The 18677-nt window shown below is 45.5% G+C and overlaps 1 protein-coding gene across 5 annotated transcripts in view; it reads right to left on the bottom strand.

The window, feature by feature from the left end:
* Positions 1-91: 91 nt before the first annotated feature.
* The window catches only part of poc1b (POC1 centriolar protein B), a 41283-nt gene continuing 22697 nt past the window's right edge, over positions 92-18677 (bottom strand). For 3 of the 5 annotated variants that reach the window (XM_086209688.1, XM_086209687.1, XM_086209686.1), the window contains exons 11-12: positions 4374-4652; positions 3293-3617 (exon numbers count right to left, since the gene is read on the bottom strand). In XM_086209688.1, coding sequence (XP_086065814.1) covers positions 3459-3617; positions 4374-4652 — 438 coding nt within the window. In that variant the 3' untranslated portion in view covers positions 3293-3458. Of the gene's footprint in view, positions 1478-3292; positions 3618-4373; positions 4653-11045; positions 11205-18677 lie in introns of those variants that run through there. The other 2 variants (XR_015117228.1, XR_015117229.1) reach the window with 2 other exon arrangements.

Below are 18677 nucleotides of genomic sequence, written 5' to 3'. Positions count from 1 at the left end.
CACACACACACACACACACACACACACACACACACACACACACACACACACACACACACACACACACCAGGCTCTCCACTGTGCGGGAGTGCGCTCAGTAAAACGCGGCCTGTGTGGAGTTAATAAGATGGAAGCGGAGGTGAAGTTGGAAATTGTTCATTAACTCTTTGCTTGTGAGTCCGTCTCCTGCTGGCGGCCGCCAACGTCTCCCAGCTGTGTGCGTTTGTGTGTAGTTGTGCGTGCACTCCTTCAGGGCAGCTCGTTAGGGTTTGGACCTTCGTGGGGGAAGAAACTCCTCCGTCAGTTTGCTCACATTTCAACCTACAATCAGTTTAAATAAACAATGGAAATACGGCCTTTGGTTTCACGATGCGGAATTTCATGTGAAATAAAACTCACTTATTTGCTTAAAAGGGTGTCACAGCAGCAGAGGAAGTTCGATCAGCTGACTCTCGCCCAGAAAAGTCAAAAATCTCCATTTTTCTTAAGACCTCAAGACTTCGAGGAACATTTCAGGGATCTAGAACCCTCTGGCTGAGGAGCACCACACAAGTACCGTTGGGTCATGTCTCATCCACTCAGATCAGTGGAACAATGAATATCCAGGAACAAAACCCAGCACAGTTGGGCTCTAATTAAAGACGGGTGTGTTTTGGGTGTAACACACACACACATTTCCCTCTCTAGTTTCCTGTGGAGTTGTTAAGCAGCACAAACTTTTTGTGTTTGAACAAGATAAGAACATGCTAACACCTGCGCCTCAACGTGTGTGTGTGTGTGTGTGTGTGTGTGTGTGTGTGTGTGTGTGTGTGCTGCTACGCTCTTTTCTTACATCTCACAGTTGACATTGTTCAGAAAATATTATTTCATAAATTCGTATTATTGTAATTAATCCAGACTCTAAATTGACCGTAGGCGTGGCTGGGAGAGCCAGTGGTTGTCTGTCTCTATGTGTTGGCCCTGCCATGGACTGGTGACCTGTCCAGGGGGAAGGCTGCTGGGATAGGCTCCACCCCCACCACCCTCAACAGGAGGAGAGGGAGAACATGGAGGGATGGAATTGAAATAAAATCACATGTTGTAATGATGCAATAAGGATTTATACTAAAACCTACACCTGAAAATGATGAGAAATATAAGAACTGTGTTTAAGTATCAAGACAGAAGAAGACGAACACGGATGTCAGTCAGACTCGTGGTTTCACTTTTCTACTTCACCTCAGTGTGGCTGAAACATCGGGCCCTCCACTCCTCCGTCAGCCTCTGCTGAGGGCGAAACAGACCTCCCGTCTCTGTGTCTTCAACGAGTAACTGGAGGAGTGAAAAAGATGCTGGAGGAGGAAAACCAGTGAAGATGGAGAGGAAGTGAAGGATGTGGTGGGGAGTGCAAACAGCAGTCAGCGGAGAGCTCCCCCTTTGTGTGGCTTTTTTACTGCTTCCTCCCAACCAGGCCACATTGCTCGCCACATCTCCGCCCCTGGAAAAACATCAACAACTCAAGTCTCCACGCTGGGTGAGCGTAAGCCATAACATTTCACAGTAACTGGCAGAGACAAGCGGCACGTATCTCATGTACAAGCTGTTCCAAATGACAAGAGCGGCCAGCCTGAAGAAAAGAACATTCCCTCCAGACAGGAAGCAATCATTGCAATGACATCACTGCGCTGTTCCATCCAAAATGATCAGAAACTGTTCTAAAGAACATCGAATAGAACGTATTTATGAGCCTTTAAAACTTCAGATTTCTGATTCAGCGTCTCATAGATTTACTCTCCAGCATGTGGACTCAAGGGTCCTGCTGAGACCAACAATGCCTTTATGACAATTCAGTCCCACGTGGTTCTTACCTCATCAGTTGCGAGGTCCCATAAAGAAAGCGTTCATCTCGAAGGTTACGTGCTTGTGTCTGCACCACAAGTGGTTTGGCCAATCGGCGTCCACGGACGCCACTCCTGGAGAGGTCGGCACAGACGCTGCTGCTGGCAGCCGAGGTTTTGGCTTCCAAGTCTGTTCATTGTTCTGATTGTTTCAATGGTGTGTCATAGAAGCTGGTACACCACCGCCCGCCAGGCGTTCCCTAAAAGCGCTACGTCAAATATTGTGGTGGGGAAAAAAAGACCCCCCCAAAAAATATTTTTATATCAAAATCTAGGATTTTTTTCCTTCTGTCAAACGGATTACGATGCAAGTTTACATAAACACAAGATATGTTGAAGAAAAGATATGCTAGCTAGCTAGCAAGCTAACAAACGCGGTGTGTCTTTGGTTGTTCGCCATCTCAAACCTTGTTTTCTTTCCCCAAAATTCTGAGGCTGCAGGCCTGCTGGCTGAAACGCGTCCACGCAGAGGAAAGTGGGGTCTGTGGCCGCTCCACATGATGTGCAGGGCACTTTGAATGGGCGCTGCCGTTGCATCAGCGCGTGTACGCTTACAAACGAAGACTTAACGTGTCACAGTCAGAGCAACAATAATGTTTTATGATGCGTCGATGCTCTGGTCAGGGCGAGGAGGGAGATCGTGGCTTTGGTTGGAGTTACAGCTCATTTGAGGCTGAGCAACTTTCGCAGTAAAACTTGCAGCTGGAAACCGAAATTGTACGTTTCAAAAGGGAGGTCAGGTTTCTGACTATTCATAAATACGTGGTCCTCATCTGATGGACTCATTTGATCTGAGACTGAGCTCAGGTGTTCCAGACTCACCTGTAGAAACTACACCAAAGGCAAAAGGGAGGGACAATCGTGGCGTCAGTAAAATGTATAATTTATTCATATAAATTACATAGACATGAGAGGCTGTGTTTGAGGCAACGCGTAGCACTGCTTTTGTGCATACAATCAGATGAAGATTTTAGGGAACATCCAAGAGCAGAACAAACCCACTGCTAACACACAAGTATCAACTTATGAACACACACAGCTCCTCCAGCTGACGAGCACCACCTGCTTCCATCGCTGCAGCTGCGCTGGTCGCACGTTAACATCCATATCAAACTAACGCTGAAGAAGGGAGAGAGAAAGAGACGGAATGTTCTGTGCTCGGCTGCACAGCTGGACTTCCTTAAGAGGTGAGTGCGCGCGCCAGACGCACGCAAACACACACACAGACACACACCTTTTCATCACTCTAGAGGACTTAGAACTGCCCCTAAACTTACCTTGGTCTTAAACAAAGTATTCACCCTAAAAAGTAATGATTGACATCATGGGAACTTGTTTTTTTCCCCCAAAATGGAGGACAGCCCCAACGCTGTGACGGTGTAATCAGATTACCCCCCCCCCCCCAACATGAGTAAAAACACACACACACACACACACACAATGATGTATTCCACCCCACACAGAACCTGATTAAACCACTGACCCCTGAGAAAGACCACCAGAGTGGACAGTTGGAGTCTCGAGTTAAGCAGAACAATTCAGACGGCGAGTTTGTGCTTCAGTCTGAGGGCGAGGTCGTCCTCAAGAGAAATGTGCAGGCGGTCCATCCGTCTCCTCGCTCTCCGTCCACCACCTCCCTCTCGACGCTTGTATGTCGCTGAGGATCTGGGACTGGTGGAAGAGACACTCCTTCAGCTTGTCCTCAGTCAGCGTCAGACGCTCCTCCAGCACTGAAACCGTCTGCGTGGGTGAAGACGGGAAGGACGGGTATACGACAAAGTCAAAATAAATCAGAGAGAAATATCATCGGAGGCTTTGGGTTCTTTGGATGCATCAAATTTTAGCCCTAAAGACAGAATACAGTCTGGTGAAAAAGCAGCACCTCTGTGTGCCTCGTTTTGTATAGAAAAGCAGAAAAATAAGGATGAAACGTGGATGAAGGCATGCCTGAAAGAGACGGGGGGAGTTTGGCGGATGTACGCTGGAGCGGAGCCGGAGGTGAGTTGGAGATCAGCTCACTCTCGGCGGCGACTGTGGCTTCCTGCTCAATATTGCATCGCTGACCCTTCACACTTCAGGTTTTACAGTGATAAATATCAAACATCTTTGATATGTGGGATTTGGAGACTCCAGTCAGGAGCAATAAGTCTGCAAAACATCCCGCGACAGGATCACTCAGCAGATTGTCTGTTCAGATCAGAATGGGATCCGACTCCAGATCAGCTCTGCGATCCTGCGGGATGCCCTCACCCGTAACCAAACTGATCTTTGATGCATGTTTAACCGTTCGTGACACTTGTGAAAAAGAGGGCCGTTAAAACCATGAAACCTACTTCTGCTGCTCTCTGGGTTTTAAACTTTTGTTTGACGGCCTCACAGAAACACCAAGTACGGACAGAAACTACGCGGCTGGACTGCTTGTCACAGTTCTGGTTGCCACACTCTTCTCATTTACCGTCATGAACCGTCAGCATCGTGATTCGACCGATAACTGACCTGAGTGAGAATATCCAGCTGCTGAACGATGTGCTGCAGGGTCGAGTTTAGACCCGGTGGGTGACTGGAGGAAACATTAAGTGGTTCAGTCTGCCCTCTTGACTCTTCCTCTCCCCATCGTCTTCCTCCTCTCGCAGTAGAAGCCGCCCCCCCGGCGCTTTCTTCCCCCATCCATCCTTCTACTCCTGAACTGGCAATGTGACGCTCCGGCACATTACTGGAGTGGTGGCTGTTGGTGGAGGCATGTGTGGGCGACAAGTGGGTCTGACCACATAAGAGCTGGAGATGAGGAGACAGAAAAGACTTCAGCTGCTTGACTACAGCGCATTGTGCTCTCGCACATGTGTGCGGGGGCTTTCTTTGACATTAAGTGCTGCACTAAGGTCTGCCATTAATTTTGCCCACATTAAATACATTACATCCCACATAAAGACCACAGCAAATCAAATTATCGGTTGAGACACCCGGCCATTTAATAGAACCATGATCAAAATAAGACTCCTCTGAAGGCACCCAGAGTGGGCCGCATGAACAGGACACAAAGAAATACCAAGAAATAACAATCATTTGGAGGAAAATGGTGTGAACGAGTGTGCTTCCTGCACTTAACTGCACATGGAAATGTTTCAAACTGAAAATGTCATCGAGTGTTAATGGGGTTGTTTGGAAAAAGGAACCAAAAGCGTGGGAGTCTCAACCACCTTCCCTCTGGCTGTGAGGGGAACCGCCTGGCTGGGCCCTGCTGTAGACACCAGTACCAACCAGCTGCAGCGCCGTTTGGCACTGAGGTGAACACCAAATGAGCACGGTTCACCCTGTCTCAGTTGTTGACGGTGTTGTCTCACAACAGATTATGTTTCACCCTCGTCTACCTTACATCTAGCTTTCCAATTCATATCACATTTAACTCCGGACTCCTGGATACACTGGGTGCCCTCTGACCCCCAGTCAGACACAGCCCTCAACACCACCCTCTCATCCAAAATGTCACATTTTGGACCAAAAACTGGGTTGGACAAAGCACTGGGTGATCTCACAGTGGCAACATGCACCTTTTCTCCTCTCTTTGGGTTATCCAGCATCCCTCCTGTCTCATTCTCTGCCGGCGGAGGAGGCCTTGCGTCTATTCTAACTTGGGAGACTAAAGGAGGCGGAGGATGAATCACGTTGCTGTATGACTGACTGAACGACAGACTTTACAAAACTAACTTGATGGCAATAGAGGAGTTCAAAAGGCTCAAGCACTCTGTCAGCAAGCAACAGAGACTAAATCTGAATCAATTTTACCTGACCCTCTTCTACTGAACAGAGTATGGAAAAAAAGAACATTATGCTCTATTTAACCAAGGACACATTTTTCTTCTGTCATTTCTCCAGGCAGACAAAAGTTGGATTGAAAATTTGTGTGACACATACAAAACGGCGGTTCGTACATGCACCTGAACTTTCGACATGAGCCGGAGGAACCCTACGAGAGAATGCGAATCGTTGTCACTTTGTTGAGCGACGTCAATTATAAGGGATGTAAAAATCCCACCGTGCATGGAGATGTGCCTTGACTGGCGTGTAAGACGCGGCGCCATCCCTCCAGACAGCCTGCGGGGTGAAATGTGGGTAAATCCGTATGGAGTAAGACCTCTTGAGACGACACGCGGACGATCGATGCTTGGGATCACGGAACTGCTGGTGCTGCTTCTCGCTGTTATCGCTTCTGCTCTCTTCATCTCTGCCTCAACACCGACTCCTTCAGTCAGACTGAACAAACATTAAAATAAAACCTTTTAGAGCTTCTTATCATATTTAATTGCATCCCACTGCACTGGGAAAGGGCAGAATAATTGTCTGTTTAAAATGTATTTAGAGATGCATGTCAGGTTGTCCTCAGCGGGAGAAATAAACAGCGCTGTCGACTCAAAATGTTAAAACAACACGCAAACTTGGGAACATGGAAATATGGTTGCTGTGCTTCCCCTCCTCTGAGCTGCATCAGGGAGCTGAGACCTGCGGAGGCCCGCTGACGGCGAGTTAGCTTAGCACAGTGAACTAAATAGGCTGTGTAGCATCGCTCAATCAAAAGACACTAAAAAAGGGTCTTTGCCTGACTTGACACAACTTAAGTATAACATTTGCTTTTGACCAACAGTATAAAATTTCAAGATATTGTGATTTCAGAATCAGATAAACAGCTGGAGTAAAGCACTTCAAAACTTTGGCCAACAAAACTACCTCTGGCGTCTGGACAAGTCAAGATCCTGGACCTGATCCGCGTGAACCAGAATACAGGGGAGGAACTACGGGTGTTAGAAGCTGAGCTGACTTTTTTAATAGCTGGCAGTCCTCACCTCACCTCAGCTGACTCGCTGTAATTAGGAGTTACCTCCCTGCAACTCAGATGTTGCACCAAGCAGCACCAGGACCAGTCAGATCAGTGCCGAGACTCCTCAACAGCAACATGCACATGAAGCAAAGTTGGGCTTTCAGACAAAATAGTGGTACTGGTGTGTGAAAGGTGGAGGGGGGCAGGTGGTGAATGGTAATTCGAGGGGGGGGGGGGTAAATGAGGGATGTGTCAGGAGGATGGGACAGGAAGGATGAGGAGGAGGAAGAGGAGGAGGGTGTCACACATTCCTGGCCTAATGCATGGAGCAATCGATTCCGGCTTGCTTCCTGCATGCTGCCCTTACTTCAAAGAGAAAGGGGGTGGGGGGCAGAGGAGGATTGTGTGTAAGTGTGAGAGAGTGTGTGTGTGTGTGTGTGTGTGTGTGTGTGTGTGTGTGTGTGTGTGTGTGTGTGTGTTTTGAGGCAGGAGGAGGGAGGGTTACTCTTTACTCCTGAGCGGAGGTGAACAAAGCTGTCAGTGTGTGGATGGTGAGACTCTCCTGCTATCTGTGCTTGATCTCTCTTTATTTTCTTCACTCTTTATCCCTCCGCCCCCCCCCCCCACCACCACCCCAGACCCCACCTCCTGCTTGGGCACATCTGGCCAACATCTGCTCTGCTCATTTACACTCAGCAGATCCACATCTCCATCCCCACCCTGTGCACAGGAAGTATGTGTGCAATCAAATGTTTAAAAGCAACCAAGCTGGCCTGCGCGTCAATCAAAGAATGAACGCGCGTGCGTGCGCGTGTGCTATGTGTGTGTGTGTGCACGCGTGCGCACACACACACACACACACACACACACACACACACACAGTTATAAGTACTGAAACATGCTAATTGGTTGTCATTTACAACATCAGCAGGTGAGGAGAACAGGCTGATTTGCAGAGCTTCAAGTGAACTTTGTCAGGCGTACATAATAAATCCTCTTTATTCCACAGCAGCTTCGATGTTCTGTCATGACAAAATGTCTGAGACTCACCAGCATCTCATGATTGTATGATATTATAACCATGCTTTGCCCACCGTAACAACAGTATCAAGGCAAGACAATTTATCTATGACACCTGCAGGAGAAAGACAGCCCAAAAGCAAAGAGCAGGAGTTACGTGTGTATTCACTGCTTTGTCCTGTCTATTGTTTTGTGTTGTTGTGAAGTTCAGCTGCTAATCCGATGCCAAGTGTGAGATGACCCTAAATCGAGTGTCTGACAACAAACACAGCTAAACACAGCTTACTCCGTAACTATTCATGGCTAACATTGTTAGTTATATGTAACAGCAGATTCACAAGAGACGCGGCTCCACTGAGATGGAAACAGTGGCTCTGATGTTTCCTATCAAGAGAATCCCGAGAGTAAACTGATCAAAAATAGCCTTCCTTTCATTCTAAATCAATTGGCAGATGCCTGATCAAAAACATGATTAGCATGAGCACCAGAATTAACTCCGCTCTCCTGATTTGGCAGGAAACCTCGGCCACTCTGACCCTTACATAAAAAGCTGTTTGATCTTGACTCAAGGGTCTCTCTCATGTTGCTGTGACGAAGCCAAAAAAAGGCCTGTTTATTATTTATGGACTTTGATAATTCTCATTATTATGTGAGCAAAAATCTTCCACAGATCCAGTTTTACTATTGAGTTTGTCGAATGTCATTTAAGTATAAAAAATAAAGGTTCCACTGAAGGAACGCCTCCCTCCACAGCAGCTTCACATGCCTGTGAGCGGCACACGTGCTAAGCTGGAATACTGGCTAGCATCTGGGACGACTAGAACCCAAATTTACACACTTTTACAGGTCTCCAGTAGACTAGAATTCACTGACTCGGTTACTTACACCAGATAAGGCCCAGCCACCACAGGAGCTTGCCAGGTAGAATGGAAAATGTCATGGAAACTCACACAGCAAGCCTATTTATCTCCTGCAGCACCTTGATCCAACCACGCAGCCGTGGTGCAGCGTGAGCGTCATACCAAGATCGTCTGTTGAAAGAATGTCTTCTAGATTTTTGTGAAATATGTTGTTTCTGCGTTTCCTCGGCAGTAAAAGCTGAGGACAATGTCTTCAGCGTTCTTGTTAACACAACATCTCTGGAATGCCTGGAGGACATTCCATTACACTTGGCCCAAATGTCCTTTGGACTGAATAGATTTTGGTGGCCAAAGGTCAAATTCTGTCAGATTTTGGTTAACGTGACACCTGAAGACCGCAGTGAGGGGATATCTTGACACAAGCATCCACTCGGGCGTCCACTGGGACTCAAGGATGAACTGAGAAACCGTTGTGATCGGAAGTCACGGCCTCTACGGCGGGTTAACATCAAAGTGGCTTTGCCCAAAACGTAGTATTTCTGTTCTCATCATCATGATGAATATTTCACAACACCAAACGAAGGTGAACATCCGTGCACGGCAGTCAAGCTCACACCAGCACGAAAGTCAAGTCCAAACATACAGAAGACAAACTGCTGGCACTTTGGAATCTAGGCTGCGCCCATCATGAACCTCACCACTCCGTTCCTGTATTGGACTGGTGATGCGGGAACTTAAATTGGTCCTGTGATGAGAAGCAAGAGTTTCCTGGTCACAGGATGCCATGTAATGCCTTTAATAAAGCAGGCTCCATGGAGGGAGGAAATCCTTGTTCAAATCAAAGGAGGCATTAGCTGGTCCTGACCCTCTGCCCAGCTTTCACTTTCCTAATTTTGCACACCAGCACACACGCATAGATGTGAAAGCAAACAGTTGCTCTTGCATAGTAACACACACACACACACACACACACACACACACACACACACACACACACACATCAAGCAAACACGGCTGGTGGCATGTACACACAAGCAACACTGCCTGCCAATTCTTACAAATAGACAGACACACATATGAAAACAATCATGACAACAATTTCCTCCGTAGCTACACCACCAAACACACTCACACACCAGAATACACACTAGCAAGCGTACACAACGCGCACAGCTGGAGCCGGTCTCCAACATTCTTGGCTTAATTATTAACAACAGCCGGCCTTCCTCTCTTGGACACAGTTGCATGGAGGCGACCCCTTCCTCCTCGGTCGACTGCTGAGCCGGTGTTTATCAGAAATGGCAGTTTATTGAAAAAAATCCCAACCTGTGCTCCAGGTTGTTATGACACCACAACACTGCACACTGGCAAACAATCCAATTCAAGACATAACAGCTCGTAATCAACTTGATCATTTTATCCTCTGCCAGGTTCAGCTGCTGTGCAAACAAGCTCGCTCTTTTTTTCCCCCTGCCAGACCTGTGAGGGCAAATGCAGTTTCAGTGTGTAAAGGTGAGCCCTCGCTTGTACGAAGTCCATGTCTACACAGACGGAGCTGACATTCCGCAACCCAAAAATGAGCTTTTTGTAAGCAGGCAAGCCAGTTCACACAAAGGAATTTTTTTTTTTTTTTTAAAGGCACTCTGCAATGTAGCATCAATCCACGATACTAGTTTAGGTCAGTTCATGAACTAAATGCTAGTTATTAAGGAAAAAATCAAAGACAAACCTCGGCACACATCCCTTGTCCTAAAGTGGACGAGTCTTCACCAGCGAACATCCCTTTCCTGATTTCTGAGGTATAAATAGATATAAATGTCATGGGTAGAAGCGCAAAGCTGAAGCTACGCAATGAACAAACTGCACCATGAACTTTGACGTCACCACAACTGGCTTCACGCTTCTGCTTCAGACAAAGAAAAACGCTGCGGTCAGTTTAAGCCGCTTACAAGCATTCAGCTTTTAGACACATTGCAAACTAACAGAGTACCTTAAGCTACTGTTGACCGCTGACCTTCCTTCACTCATTTATCAACTGACCTCCAGACAAAGGAACAGGATGCTCAACTGTATTAAGTTACTTTTGGGACTAATTCCTGCGTAGCAGCGCTGTTTCATCTAGATGTACCGCAACCCAACAAATTAGCGAGTGAATCATTTAACTTCATTATTCAGCTGGACCCACTGATCGGATCTAACGGGACCTTTGTTGGAGGAGCAGCAACAGTGACTTTCTTTTTTGTTGTTGTTGTTGTTGTTAAAAACCTTCAGATGAAGGATGAGCAGGAAGCCAAGAGCAGGTTCAGGTGGCTTTGAGGAAGTGGATGCATCCTTTCTATTTCTCACCCTCCCTCTCTTCTCCATCTCTCTGCCTCTGACATCCGCACAGCAACCACCCACACGCTCAGACGAAAATATCCTGCTCTGCGGCGGATTGCCATTAAATACAGTCTTTTCTGACCGGATTACACTCACATGAATGGGGACAGTAAACATCTTGACCAAGGCCGATGGAAAAAAAATGCATCATCCTGCCATGGTTCAATGACAGCAGAACCGGGTTGCTCTGGTATGCATACACAAACACGCTGGAGCACACAACTGCAGTCACTGACAGGCACTATGGAGGTAAACCTAGAAAACAAAACAAACACAAACAAACAACGACTGAAGAAACTTCATAGATGACCAGTCATATCACATCAGACGAGGAATATGGACACACACGGACACACACACACAAACACACACACGAGTACGCAATCCAAAAATAAGAGAGAGACAAACTAATTCATCTCTAACTCCACTGCATTAAAGCAGTGCAGCAGTCATTTGTTCATTAACTGCCTTCATTCGGAGGCCTTGTGTAACGACGGTCATCCGCCATGGCGCCAGCGTCAGCACTGACTTGAAAATGTATCCAAGTAAAATCAGAGCACCCTGTGAATGCCTGTTGAGAGCATACAACCCGGCTGGGAAAGGGAGACGCAGATTTATGAGTTGTGGGTTGTGTGGGACAGCGATTCTGATGTTAATAAGAGACTTCCACCATCTGTCAAATCAAGTGTGAAGCCTTGTTTCCACCAACGGATGTCTGGTGTCGGTAATTCATATAATACACAGATATAAGCCCCCGCAAGACGTTAGAAACTCGCAGGGAAAGGAAAAGCCTGTTATTTAGCTCACTCGTAGCCTGTTAGCTTGTTTTTGCTACGACACTGTCAAAGGTCTATCTGGAAAACTGTGGGAAAAGCTCAATTTTTTTTCATCGTACTGAGGCAAATACAGGACTTAAGAACACGTGGAACGAGGAGTTTCACACGTCTGAGGTCACTGACGCGTCCATCAGGAAATGATCCGACTTCCATGTGTACTACCAGACTAGCAGACCGAAATCAAACAAGATTTACCCAACATTATTCATCTTTGTGCGCAGAATTTGTGTTTCCACGCAAACCTACACAGGACAGATAATCACACATGAGGTGAAATTCAAAATAAACAGATCTTTACACAGTGGTTGAATAATCCAGACTGCCAAAACCTCCTTATGAAACAGGGCTGACAAAACATTTGGAACCTCTCTCGGTGCGACCCACAACAGTTACAAAGCACCACAAATTACAGCCTGCAAAAGGACATTTTCAATAGAAACAAAACATTACAAAGCTCGTGAAGGGAGGATTCATGGCAGCAGCGTCTCTGACTGGTGGAGCGCACCGTCACCGTGGAGATGTTTACTGGAACCTTCACTCTCTGTCATTTTGAGTTTCACGAGTTCCTGTGATTGTTTGAGAGGAACTTTGCCACAGTAAAGTGATTTCCCTTTTTGACAAGAAAAGCCATCAACGAGAAGTTCGCAAGCAACAACCAAAATGGCCACTTTGTCATGAAATACGGATATTTAAAAACAATTTTGGATGTGAAATGTCATTCGCAGTGTCTTAAATGGTGAGAGTCCCAAACTCTGAGGACACTTATCTACTTTTACTTTTTCTTCTCATTGTCCTGTTATATTTTTTCCCCAAATCAAATATTCTGTGGTCCCAATTCATCTACTCACTGGTTGACTTGGTCACAGGTTTGAAATTTCTTAAAATGAAGAAACATAAATGGAGAAAAATGAATGGAAATTTACTTGCAGAAGCAGAGATGTTCTCAAGGTCAAGGGTCGCCGTGGAGCTCGAGGAAGCGGACACATTTTTGGAGGGAATCATAACATTTCTCTGTAACTCTTACCTGAAGAGATTGACATTTTCCCATAAACGGTAAGAGACGGTGAGAGACGTATAGAGACATGACACGAGTGAGACGGGAGAATCGGAGTAAAAAAGAAATAGAGAAATAAAGAGAAGAAACACTGTATATTAGTGTGAAGATGAATTCAGCAGTCTGACCCACATCTCTATAATGAATGAGTAAGCATCTGTAGCAGAATCCCACCAAGAATGACGATGACTCATCACTCGGCGCTGCTAAGCACACGGAGAATGGAAAAAGGTACAGAAGAGACGGATAAAGAAAATGTGACAGTGATGCCACCGTCCAATCGTCCTCATTCATGTCCCCGAGCTGCACGTTCATCATTTGTTCCTCGAAAAATGATGAACGTGCAGCGTGTTGCAGCTGAGGTCTTGTTCAGACTGCAGGCAAATCTGATCATTTTCTCAGCTCAGACCTTCTTCTGTTCACACTGGTGATCGCAAGTAATGAGATTGGATTTGTTGTGTCTACACATCGCCAACCTTTCTACCAGACACAAACTTAATGCGGCAAATATTTGTTCAGAAACCGGCTGTATGTGATGCAAAGGCACTGAAATCCTTTTTGAGTGTCCACACAGACGCTGGACTTCCATTGACCACTTTCAATTTCGAACAGTGCAGCTGTTTTGCTCTGGATGTTCAACCCCTTTGCTAACCAATTTGAAGGCGTTATGTGATCGTGGTGTTTACTCATAAGCTCAAAGTATAAATATTTCCCAACAGAAATAATAAACGTTTTAGACTATTGAGAATTCACCTTCTCATGTCTCTTCTGTAGTTTATTATAACAGAGAAGTTACATGAATGGGGTTACAGGTTCCCACTCCTACTATAAATAGATGCAGTTTTGACAACAGAGGGCTTCAGATGAAAGCGTCCTCCAAAAAGGTTGCTTCAGTGTTCATTAAATATGGTCAAGCACTCGCAGCGTTGGTGTGGAAACGAGCTTTGAAGTGGATTGTTTGGGACCACGAGACAGCAACAGCTATCCCAGCCTCTCTTCATTTCCCACTTGTGGTCTGAAGATGCCTTCAATTAATGCCGTCTCCTGTAAGAGGAATGAGTCACGCCGGCGCATGAGTCGTGATCTGGACCACTGGCTGCAGAAGAGCTCTCATTATCACCAGATCACCGGCTAGATGCCTGGCTAAAGACAACACACTCAACGGCTAACACACAGTCGCTCTGACTCAGGGCACACTTTTAAGGAGAAGTTTCTTTGAGGCAATTTCTCGTTCCGGTTGGTTGGGAGATTTCCAGCAGCGGCCATCATCCACATTAGAGCTCGGTGACATGGACAAAATATAATATCACAGTATTTAAGACCCAAAACCTCAGTATCAATACAGTGGTACTCATGTGGTTGGTTCTATTGGACTGTTGCTTCTTTCACAAAATATGAACACAGTGACTTTGACTCATAAGTCACCACGGATGCGGACAGCTACAACTGTCTGGTAAGGTCATCATTCAGCCTTTAAAACCAGAAAACGACCCACACAACATCACCATCCAAAACGGACATGGCATCTTATTTGTTCTATGGCAGTTGACAAAATGAGTACAGAACCAATACATCAGCTTGACAGTTAAGACTGCCGGATTGATAAATGAGCAGGCTTTAAAACATGGCCATGATACAGCAGGCAAACGTTGTGTGGTGTTTTTTCGTTTTTTTGTTGTTGTTGTTTTTTTGCATACTACTACTACCACTAGGACTATTACTCGTTCAAAATGCAGAACAAGTGTGTAGATTTGCTCCGGTCCCCCTTCATGGGACACCTTACACGGGTTTCTTTGAAAATAAAACAAAAGAGCTAGAACGTTCACTCGTTTGCTGCAGGAGGCTTCTGTCTTTCCATTCATCACTTTATTTTAAGCTGACGGTGTAAACATGTGATGCAACGTGTGGTGAAACCTTGTTGTGACACCAGCGTTGCTCTGCCAGCCTGCTGGCATGATCTGGAGCTGAGCTGCTGCCAGTCGTCCAGGGCCGTGAGCTCTGAATGAGCTTCCATCTCAAAAACTAAAACAAACAGTAAACATAGAAAAACAAGAAGAAGAAGCAGAAGAAGAAGAATAGCAATTGTCTTGGATCAAAATTATTTGCATTGTTTGTGTATTTAGTGGGATCTGATATAAAAACATAAACATTCTCATTCTCTCAACCATGCAAAGTTTACTAAATATTTCTGTCCTGGAAATGTATGTAAATGTATGCAGATTTAATGACATAATATCCCGATCACATAGTCAGACATTTCAGAAAACTTAAACTGCAAAATATTACCAAACAACTATCTTGATGTCAGTGATGAGCTAAAGTTAGGGACTGCTGCTTGACTCACCAACAGTGACTCATCGTTGAGGAGTCCATCTCCGGGGAGAAGGAGGGGGGATTTTCATACCGTTTTTGATAGGAATTCTTGTTGCTTCCCATTTATTACACACGATTCTTGCTTTGACTCATTTACTTAAGCTTCTGCCTCAAAACCACATCTTCAGCCTCTGCCTTGCTTGGTCCACGAGTGCAAAATATAACTCACTTATAATCTCATATGCTGGACTGCAAGTGAACCGAGATCAGAACTGATAGAGGTACAGGTGTGAATCTGTAATCAGATCTCAGTTGCAGGCAGCCAGGTGTAAATGAAATTAGCCTTTGTCAAAAAAACAAAAAAAAAAGTCTGCCAATGATCTGGTGTCTCTGCGCCTGTTTCTAAGAGGACACTCCACCCGCTTACATAATAACATCATGCCAAAGATGAGTCATCATCATGGGACACAGAGATTAAACTTCCTCCAGCTTCCATAAAAAAGCAGCAATGCTGTCATGTTGGGGACACAACAGAAAACAACCCACACCTACAGCGCAGACTCACAAACACAGATCAGCAATTTGTTGGGCAACATTGAACAAAGGCGTCAAAAGCAGGTCCTCGTGTTTGCCAAAGTACCTAGGATGACTAGCACGGCATATCTGAAACAGATTCAAAGGTAACAGGAAATAACCACATGACCATGCCAACATGTTTAACCCTGCGATCACAACAATGTTGTAGATCGAAACGGAGCCGGAAACGGCTTCCTTTACACCTTCAGAGTCACTTTACATTCAACTACACACACAGTGTACTTCCTCCAGGTTACTTGGTGTCGCCGTGTCAGTGACTACAACGTTCATTTGAGCGGTGCATCATGTTTGAGTATTTCAGCACTGACAACAGGTCACCCACATGACAGTGAGGTCAGGCAGGCTCTGGCAAGAATAAGCAAGCGAATGCAGCAGTGCGGCTATAATGCATGAAAGCAGGAAGCTATTAACATGGCAGAACCAGAGCAACAAGAGGCAGGAAATTAAATTTGGCTGCCTTCCTTGTGGTGAGTAATTGATTAATATGTCTTTCCGCGGCTCCCGAGCTCCCATTTATTTTCCACTTAAACATTCAGTGTCTCCTGCATCTTTAGACAGTGCAAACATATGACCTACATTTGAGTACGGGCCAGATGGTTTTTCTCGCCTTGCAGAGGCAGAACCCTTTGGCCTCAGATCAGTAAATTCTACTGCAGCGGAACAAGTGAGAGAAAAGAGACTCGTATTGTGAATGTAGCGCAGCCCGTGAGGCTACCAGCAGTCACATTACCAACATAACAAACAGCAGCATCCCCACAGCTGACTTAGTTTGTGTAGAAACTTCCTGAAGCCGTTAGAGACACGTTTAGCTTTGGCTAGTTCTCACTGTGCTGCGCTTAAGGGCAGACAGAAGTGCCGTTGTTTCTTTTCTGAACTGACGACCCAAAAACTAACGAATTTCCAGGGTGTGATGAACATTTGATACGTATGACTCAGATAGGCCTTTTCCATAACCAAGCTGGCTTAGCCTGACTCAGTTTGACTCAGCACGGCAGGTATTTACATTTCCATTACAGCAGGGCTTCCCATTCCAAGGTGTGTCTTTAAGTGATGACGCACTGGTCTTGATTTGGTGGACGTCACAAGGCAGCAGGCTGAGCCATGAGTTTGATTAGTGGGCTACAGAGCCCCTGTAAAATTCTCCTTTTTCATTCCTGGGACGCACTCCAACTTTATCTTACTTCCTGTATATGCACTTCCTTCTCCCTCTCAACCCTGACCGGTCGAGGCAGATGGCCGCCCACTCTGAGTCCAGTTCTGCCTGAGGTTTCTTCCTGTTTTTTCTCGCCGAGTGCTGGTCTCTTTCATCTGAATTAAAGAGTGAGGTTCTAGACCTGCTCTTTGTGTAAAGTGCCTTGAGATGGCTTTTGTTGTGATTTGGCGCTTTATAAATAAAGATTGATTAATTGATTGATTGGGATAATTCTTCTATCTGAAGGGCAACAACTAGCGTTACTTAAATCCTGCTTTCCTAACTTTGTACAACAAAATGCAACAAATATAGATGTGTTTAAATAAATTTACTGAATTATTATTACTGTTAATTACAAAAGTACAATTAGCAAGTGAGAAATAAAGTATCTCCAACTTGTTTAGCCTTGGGCTTTAGCTTCCTAAATGCTATGAGCTCTCCTTGTAGCAGCATGTGGTATAGCCCTGACCATCTAAACCAGTGCTGGACAAGCATCTGAGCCCATCCAGACATTTCTGTGACCCTCACTTCTTTTCTTCAAGCTGCCTAGTGCTTTTCCTCATTGCTATGGTTAATTTTAGTAGTTCGTTTAATTACAAAATTAGTCGTAATTACTACGCTTCATGTGTTGACTTATAACGCTGGAAATAAGCAACCTAACGAGAAAATGACTAATGTAGCTAGAAAACAAGGAGCTTAAACATTAAAATTCACAATCTCAACTTTCTTAACCCACACCTGCTCTTTTCTCTTTTACCTCCTCCTCTGGAAGGTCAGAGGTCACGGTCAACAGCAGTGCAGGACCCCTAGAATAAACAGTGTCTTGCTCAAGGGCACAGGATGTTTACCGTCACGGGCACTTGTATGTGAGTCCCTGCAGTCCACTTGTTGACGGATAGAATTAATCAGTGTGTCACAAAAGAGTCACGGTAACCCTTTCACCAAAAACTGAACCCTACACAAGGTAAAACAGGAGTTGAGGACGTCAGACGTATATTTAAAGGGGAAAAACACACACACACACACACACACACACACACACACACCAGTGAGGGAGTTTATCAACCCAGACATGAAGGACAGGGTTATTTTTTACCCTTTACTGGAACTTTCAGTTCCTCTCTTTCTCTGGCTCTTGTACATCCTCTGAGGCAGTCAGCAACTCTGGTTCCTCTTCCGTTATCCCTCCCTGACTCTTTTCTACTATACTTCCTCTTTCTACTTCTGTTTGTCTGATATGTGTTGTGTGGCATTGTCTTCTGAAGTTATCTAACTCCCTTTAGCCATAACTCTGCTGGTCATCCATGTATGACGCCTCTGACTACACGGCCCAGACACAAAAGTGGGAAGATAGTGTTTGTGGCTAGTGTCGTTTCTGTCATTGTCATGAGGTGACTTCCACAGCAGGAAACTTTTTTTTTGTACTCTGACTGCAGGAGCCACTATAGCCCAACAGGAGGAGAAACAAGAGCCCCCACTGGGGTATGTATTTTTGAAGAACTGCCAGGTTCACGCCACCTGATGAGTGTTTTGATTTGCTGCTGTGGAAACAAACTATGACTACAAAAGCTAAACAACATTTAGAACATTTCAAATCCCTGTGCTCTATGATTCAGAAAGTTACACTCTTAAGTTTCAAGCTTCAAGAGTAAAATACAAGTAAGACAAAGCTTGGAACAAGGCACCAAGCCCAACTGACATTATAGAGACAGTCCACTACTGGGCCAAGCAAGCCT

This window comes from Aulostomus chinensis, chromosome 7, assembly GCF_037954235.1.
Source record: "Aulostomus chinensis isolate RoL2024-O1b breed Wild chromosome 7, RoL_Achi_v1.0, whole genome shotgun sequence".
NCBI classification, from domain to species: domain Eukaryota; kingdom Metazoa; phylum Chordata; class Actinopteri; order Syngnathiformes; family Aulostomidae; genus Aulostomus; species Aulostomus chinensis.
This window is presented reverse-complemented; position numbering and strand designations above follow the sequence as displayed.